The following is an 8,169-nucleotide window of genomic DNA, read 5'->3' on the forward strand; positions in this document are numbered from 1 at the left end:
ATTTCTAGATTTAAAAAAAGGTGTGAGAAGGAGTCTTAAAATTAATGTCATTAATCAGGACACAGCGTGTTCAAAAGACTGCTTTGGTTTCAGAGTCCTGGTGATATGGTTTGAATGTGTCCCCACCCAAATCTCATCTTGAATTATAGTTCTCATAATCCCCACGTGTCATGGGAGGGACCCGGTGGGAGGTAATGGAATCACGGGGGCGGTTTCCCTCAAGCTGTTCTTGTGATAGTTAGTGAGTTCTCACGATATCTGATGGTTTTATAAGGGACTTTTCCCTTCTTGTTTGGCACTCATTCTCTCTTCTGCCACTCTGTGAAGAGGTGCCTTCCACCCTGATTGTGTTCCTGAGGCCTCTCCAGCCGTGCGGAACTGCGAGTCAATTAAATCTCTTTTCTTTATAAATTACCCAGTCTTGGGTATTTGTTCATAGCAGGGTGAGAATGGACTAATACACCTGGTAAGAATCTGTCCACAGACTTCCACATTTGCTCCTTTAGAATAGGAGTCCTCAGTGTTTCTTTTTTTATTATTTTTATTATTTTTGTGATCATCCAGCCCAAAATGTCAGTCCCAATATTTTTGATTGCACAACAAGGTTAAAAAAAATTGAGCATGCACTACAAATGTGTGTATATTTGTTATTCATGCATCCTCTGCATATTTACCATTATCCTAATATATTTGCATACATTATAAAAACATACCATAAGAGATAGTAAACTTTAAAGAAAAACTAGACAGGATATCTCTCCCTCCTCAGTGGTGCATCCTGCCTCACCCCTCAGTCACAGGTGGCCCCATGGAGACCACTCACTGAGAACCCACGTTTTCAGCCTGACTGGCTCCTTCGTCAGCAGACTCACACTGTGGCAGTCTCCCCTCCTCTCCACCAGTTTTGTTTCTCAGTATTACTTTGCTCGGCTCAAAAGTTACCTAGATGCAAGGGCCTTCTTAAATTCTCCCTTTTGACTATTTCTTTTCTTTCAGCCTCTCTCTCTGTGTTCCTCCCACTGACTCTCAACTTCAGGGAAAAGGGGAAGGTGCAGGGAAGAGAATCTGGACTAGAAGTCCTGGAAGCTTTCAGCCTTGGGCTCTGAGCAGCTGTGGACAATGCTCCAGCCACTGCGGGCATTCCGAGGATGAAGTGCAGCCGTTTATGTGGAAGGGTGCTAGGCACGTGCTATCGTTTGAATATTTGACCCTTTAAACTTCATGATGAAATTAGATCCCCAGTGTTAGAGGTGGGGCCTCATGGGAAATGTTTGGATCATGTGGACGAATCCCTCATGAATGGCTTGGTGCCATCCTTGCTGTAATGGGTGAGTTCTCGCTCTTAGTTCCTGCCAGAGTCAGTTGTTAGAACCCGGCACCTCCCCCCATCTCTCTTGCTTCCTGTCTCCCCATGTGATCCCTGCTTGTGCCAGCACTCCTTCACCTTCTATCATGAGCAGAGACAGCCTGAGGTCCTCACCAGAAGCAGATGCTAGTGCCATGCTACTTGTACACTCTGCAGAACTGTGAATGAAACAAGCCTCTTTTCTTTGTAAATTACCCAGACTCAGCTATTCCTTTATAGCAAAATGAACAGACTTAGACAGTATGCCTGTGCAGAGAAGGGCCCATAAGCCAATGCTGGTCTCTCATCTGCTCGCGCCTGGCAAACGCAATTCCAGGATCGATTTGGAACACCTTCTACTGTCACCCAGGCCTACCCACTCTGGAAACAGATATTTATCAACATAATTACCAGCTTGCATTACCATCTCTTATCTGGCAAAGGCAGGGCAGGCTCCGTACTCTCTTCCCTTGCCCTGGGGGTTGGCTTTGTCATGACCCTCCATACACTCACCTCAGTCTTCCAATCCAGAGGCCACTCTCCTTGGAACAGGGTCAATTCCCAGCCTAGACACTCACTGTCAACTCTTTCCGAATACTGGACTGGGCCCTCGTGTGTTGCTGGGAGGAGACCATCTCGGGCCTTTGTATACTGGGAGATAGTGGGAGCTTGGGGAGGGGCGTGAGTCTCCTTTTACTTTCCTGCTGACCTGCTGGAGGCCTTAGGTCAAATTTTAATTTGCACAGGAGCAATACCAGTATTCATCCAGTTCAGGTCGTGCCCTAAGCCCACCACTTGGACACCCGTTTCCTCTTTCCTGCAGACACTAGGCAGCAACTGTCACTGGTCAGACAATATATTTCAGAGCAGGTGTATGTATGTCAGAGGTTACTTTTTTTTTTTGAGATAGAGTCTCCCTCTGTCACCCAGGCTGGAGTGCAGTGGTGCAATCTTTCACTGCAACCTCTGCCTCCTGGGTTCAAGTGATTCTTGTGCCTCAGCCTTCCAGTAGCTGGAATATAAACATGTCACCACATGTTTATATTTTTAGTAGAGATGGGGTTTCACCGTGTTGTCCTGGCTGGTTTTGAGCTCCTGAGCTCAGGTGATCTGCCCACGTTGGCCTCCCAAAGTGCTGGAATTACAGGCATGAGCCACCAGACTTCAATTACTTCCTTAGAAATTAGGCATCCCCTTAGAAGTGATAGATTTTTATGGCTATCTGGAATATTTAAAATCAGAACTTTCTATCTAGCCAAGTACCGTGCCCCCTTACATCCATCTTTCAACAGAAGTTTCATAAAGTCAATCCTTTGTTCAATTTTACTAAGAAAAATCTCAGCTTCAGTTCAGTCACTGGGAGGACATGGTCTAAGGAGTAAATAGTTTCTGAGATCCTGTCCTCTGAACATGAAAAATTCTGGTTAGCTGGTAGGAATCCCAGAGCTCCAAGCTGACAGCCCTCACGTGAGGCTTGTGGGCGAGAACTCCACATGTGGACCGCATATTAGTAAAACAGAGTCATCCATAGTTCAAAGCCATTTGAGACTGCACAGGTCAGCCCCATTATTCGTGGAGTCTATTTGTGATTTTGCCTACCTGCTGAAATCTATTAGTAACCCCCGTATCAGTACTCATGGTGCATTTGTGGTCATTCACAGACATGTGCAGAGCAGGAGAAATTGGAGTCACCAGCACCTGTGTTCCTAACTGAGCCGGAGCAGGGCCTGTGTGTTCCCTGCCTGTTTGTTCCAGCTTTTGTACTATAAACAAGCGTCCTTCTCCTGATCTATTTTGCCATGCGTTCCACATTTTTGTGCTTCTGTTGGTGATTTTGCTAGTTTTAAATGGTTCTCAAGCATAGTGCAGAGCACTGTCTGGTGTTCCTAAGAGTGAGAAGGCTATGATGTGCCTTATGGAGAGAGTATATGTGTGTTAGAGAGGCCTGGGTTATGATGCTATGGGCTGTGAGTTCCCTGTTAATCAACAATTTACACTAATTACATTACCTTTAAAAAGAAAGATCTTGTGGCACGTCCTGCCCGCCCTCACCCCTGAGCAGCATGCACACCTCCCTCCATGGAGACAACTGTTTGAGAATGCAGGTTTTCATCCCGATGCTTTTGACTGCAAATGCCTTCACAGTCTAACCTCAGAGGGTCTGTGCAAAATTCCCTGGTGAGGGGGCCCACAGGCTTCACAAGATTTCCAAATGGTTTGTGAATCATAGACACTTCAGACTCAGTTCTCTAGAGAGTGAACACAATTGTGAAGATCTTTTTTTAAAATACTGAAGTGAAAGTCACAGAACAAATGTAACCATTGAAAGTGAACAGTTCAATGACATTTAGTGCATTGACAGTGTTGTGCAAGCACACCTCTATGTCAGTCCAAAACATTTGCATCACACCTCTCTCCCCTGCAAAAGAAACCCCATCAGGATTAAGCAGCTGCTTCCCATCTCCCACTACCCCCCTGCCCTGCTAGCAATTCATCTAATAGATTTACCTATTCTGGACCTTTCACATAAATGAAATCATATAACATATGACTTTTTGTATCTGATTTTTTTTCTGATTTAGCATCATGTTTCCAAGGCTCATATAGCAGTTCTTGCAACAATCACCACAATAACAATGAGGATGACACAACAGCAGAAAATGCTTACGTTCCTACAGATGTGGTTCTGCAATATGTCGGAACAGACATTCTTTCTTGAGGCCCAGGGCTCAACTCCCTCCTCCACCTTGTAAATGGAGTATACTCTTGGGGTCTGAGATTGGGGGAGGCTTGTAACCTGTTTGGACCTAGCACAGAAGCCCTCCAGACAGGCCTCACAGTTGTCACTATTGTGTGGTCCTTCAAGAGAGATGTCCTTGATCATAGGAACCTCCTCTGTCAACTGAAATCTTCCTCTATAGCATTTCTTCATAATTCGGAACACCAGGTTTTTCAGGATTCTTGAGATGTTCTCTTGCGTGAACTCAGGGTCCTCAAACAGAGGTTGGGGGCACTTCTTACATCTCTGGGTAAACACCCTCATCTTCACCTGGCCCCTGGACTTCTCCTCACTCCAGTGCATGTGGAAAAGGACCAGAACCTGGGCAGAGGCCCAATTACGAGAGCAGGAGGAGCACTGGAACCTGTGGAGACAGAAGAGAGCCTCAGCCTGGCTCCATGTGGCCAAATCACAGGGCACTGCCAGAGGGAGAAAGGAGCTACCAACCGCAGAGAGACATGACTTGACTGGGGCTGTGGCTCAGTGGTGGAAGAAATTACTAAGACCTCGTTCCCATCTCCACTGTGCCACTGACACGCTGCATGCCACACACTGTCTGCTATGAAAACAGTGAATTGCAAGCTGTTAGATCTGGGAGGGACCTTGGGCATCTTCTAAGTCCAACACGTTCATTTTAGAGATGAGGCACACTCTGGAAACTCCTCATGTCCAGAGACCCAGTGGGTGTAAAAAGGCATGACTGGGACTCTGCTCTCCCTATTCCAAAGCAAAGCTTCTTCAAATGTAGATTCAAATGGGTCAGAGGCTACAACTGCAGCAGCAGCCAGTTCAGTTCAGGACCCTGAAATCCACAAATCCATACAGGTGAGTGTTGATTAAGTTATAGACTCATGAGTTGGCGGCAGGAGCCTGAAGAGTCCAGGATTCTCCTAGAGGAAAGCCTTTGCCTTTCTCTTGGCTGCTGAGGGTCCCCGGTCGGCAGTATTGCAGGGAGATCACAGCGTCCAGCTCTCTCTTCATTTGTTCCCCCTCCAACCCAGTTCCTTTGCTCAAAGTAGCCTGGAAAGCTTCATATTCTGAATGCCACTGGCTGCAGACAGGGTACAAGAGAATGACACCTTGTCTCAGCAGGGAGGAGGGCAATTTTCTGAGCTAAGGTATCTGGACAAATACATGTTAGGAGGTAGAGAGAGAATAAGGCAGGAAGCACGTGGCTGTACCCAGGAAAGGAATTATGGGAGAGGCAGAAAGCTGCAGTGTGGCGGAGACATTTAATGCTCACCAAATTATCCATGCACTCCCTCCCACTTCCCAGCCCCTTTGCCGTGAGGTTGGGGCCATGGGATCATTGGGCGATGAGATGAGGCCAGCAGTGATATATGTTCCTTCCAGATATGGTCACAGAAGCCCTGGTAAGACATTCCAGCTTTCTCTTCCTCTGCTTCGGTGACCTTGGAAGCCACATATAAGGTTAAATCAGTGATATTTCCAGGTTTATTTGTCACTGTCACTGAGCCTAGCCCTGGCTTGATGCCTGGATACAGAGAAATTAGGCCGCGGGTGGTGAATTGGAGAGGGCTGGGAAGACTGAGTTAGTCCAGGGCATGCTCCTATATCTTGACTCTAGCTGCAACCCACAGGGTGAGTGCAAGGTTGAAATGAGAGGGAGAGGTCAAGAAGCTGTGATCACTGTGAGAGGACCTTGCTGGGAGTCACCCAGAGTCAGCAGTGCAGAGGGACCTGGGCCCTGCTCTGAGCAGACGTCCACTGCCATCCCCTGGGCCTCAGTGCTGTGTTCCTGTGCTGGTTCAGAGTTCAAACTTCCCACAGATAAATGGACTGAGACTTTGGTGCAATGCTCCCTATGGCAGCTCCTGGCCTGAGAAAGCCATAGGCCAGTGGGAGGGCTCTGCTCCCTCTATGTAGACTCTCCCCTGGAGGGGGCAGCAGGTGGGACAGAGTCCCCAGCCTCCACCCTCTGTGCACTGTGGGCAGTCATCCCCATCACCCTCCCAAGCCTTGGGGCTCCCCATTTCCACCTGGAAAAGAGAGGATGAGACTTAGGACGATTTCTAAGACTCCTATTTTAAAAGATTCTATCAGCTCAGAGTAGAGAGGGGCAGGATTGCTGCCTGGTGCCCAGGCCCCCTGCTCCTCCGGCCTCCCCCGGGGGCGTCTCCTCAGTGCCGTGAGTCTCTCCTCCTAGGGGCTCCATGGTGGGTCCAACAGTCTCCCTAGGCAGGGGGTACATGCACGGCCCATGGGTGCAACAGCTGTCCTTCCTCCCCTCTCCTTTCCTGGCTGCTCCCTGTCTGCACCCCCGCCCGCAGACTGATTTCTCTGTATTCAGGCATTAGCTCACAAAAGTGCTCAGGCCTGCTCTTGTTTTGGGGTTCATTGTAATTGTGAAAAAACAATCTTTTTTTTTTTTTGAGACGGAGTCTTGCTGTGTCACCCAGGCTGGAGTGCAGTGGCGCGATCTCAGCTCACTGCAAGCTCCGCCTCCCGGGTTCACACCATTCTCCTGCCTCAGCCTCCCGAGTAGCTGGGACTACAGGCGCCTGCCACCGCGCCCGGCTAATTTTTTGTGTTTTTAGTAGAGACAGGGTTTCACCATGTTAGCCAGGATGGTCTCTATCTCCTGACCTCGTGATCTGCCCACCTCGGCCTCCCAAAGTGCTGGGATTACAGGCGTGAGCCACCACGCCTGGCCGAAAAAACAATCTTTAATGAAGTTAAAACTTCTTGGATGATGGGCATCTTATTTCCCATAGTCTTCAATTTGCAAGCATGGAATCGAACAAGAAAAGTAACAGGTATACCTAGTAAGAAATGCTCAAGGATTTTCTGGAATTCGTACCATCACATTCCCCCTCACCTGGCGAAGGTCCACTGCTGGTATTGCATCCAGCCTGGCTTCAGGACGTTGGGAAGAAGGCCCTTGTCTGGTCTCAGGGTCCATCTGTGCCATGGCTTCACCTCCCGCATTAACTCCTGAAACATTTGCTTCCACACTTCTGTGTCCCGAGTCATCTCTGCTGTTACGGTGTGCCAGGGTGGGTTGAGCTCTCCTGGGCCCTGGCAGGTCTGTAGTGGGAGATGAGGTTTCTCACTTCACAGGGCAAGGGCTCAGACCTGCCCTCCCTTTGAGGACCTGGATTGGGCCCATGGACCATGTCTCTGCCCCAGGGACAAAGGTCAGTTGGCTCCAAGTTCAGAGGATGGCACTAGGCTCCACAAGGAATTTCAAAAGGCACAGAACTTGTGATTTTATTCATCAAAATGTTGCCAAGGGAGAGCTCTAAACTCCAAATCAGGAGGAGTGCACTTCACTTCTGTCTGGCTCTGCTGTCTACCTGCCTGTGACCAGGAACACATCTTTTCACTTCCAGCACCCCTGTACACGGTGGAGAGAGGCTGCAGGTGTTCTCTCCAGCTCTAACACTGGAAAATCCTTCTCCATCAGGCTGCTGTGCTCATGCTGGGGAGAAGAGGCACAGGGAAGAAGGATGCAGTGGTCCTGGGACCTCAACGGGATTCGGATTCCCGTGTCCTTGCTCCAGGCTCTTTACATTCCGGCAGACACCCAAGGCTGCCCACCCATGAGAAACCAAAGCTGACGCAATCACTGTTTGCCCAGGTGACAGGTACAAGGGCGCAGGTCGGTGAGAGGCCACTAGCCCTAGGCAAACCCAGAGTCACTGCCCTCCTCCCTGAGGGGGTTCCCCATCCTCTACTTCCTGCAAGAGAGGATGAGGAGGAGGAAGAGGGGAGATTAGGGAGTGGGTACCGGAGTGGGCAACACCCCAGGAAGGTACACAAGACTCTGGTGTCCGCATCCCAAGACCTGTCCACAAACTGCATGTGTCTTCCTCGGAGCCAGGCACTGGCCTATGTCCTTGGCCACCTCCCAAGAGGAGGAGAGGAAGGAAGGGAGCAGACCAGGGAGGAAAAAGGAAAGGAGGCTGGGGATGCAGGGGGACGAGGGGATCTTCTGGGGCACTTGGAAACAAAGCCACCTCCTTCCTCCTCTCCAGCCCAGCTGCCTGCAGCTCTTGCCCTTGGGTTCAGCTCCTTGGCAGGT

The 8,169-nt window shown here is 49.3% G+C and overlaps 1 protein-coding gene across 1 annotated transcript; it reads right to left on the bottom strand.

Moving 5' to 3' along the window:
• Positions 1-3,899: 3,899 nt before the first annotated feature.
• RTP3 (receptor transporter protein 3) lies at positions 3,900-7,960 on the bottom strand. Its single transcript, XM_025377253.1, has 2 exons — positions 6,964-7,960; positions 3,900-4,488 (listed from the first exon to the last, which is right to left on the bottom strand). The coding sequence occupies exons 1-2, from the start codon at positions 7,116-7,118 to the stop codon at positions 3,945-3,947; spliced, it is 699 nt and encodes a 232-aa protein (XP_025233038.1). The 5' UTR covers positions 7,119-7,960; the 3' UTR covers positions 3,900-3,944.
• Between the last annotated feature and the right edge of the window lie 209 nt (positions 7,961-8,169).

Source organism: Theropithecus gelada, chromosome 2, assembly GCF_003255815.1.
Source record: "Theropithecus gelada isolate Dixy chromosome 2, Tgel_1.0, whole genome shotgun sequence".
Lineage (NCBI taxonomy): Eukaryota > Metazoa > Chordata > Mammalia > Primates > Cercopithecidae > Theropithecus > Theropithecus gelada.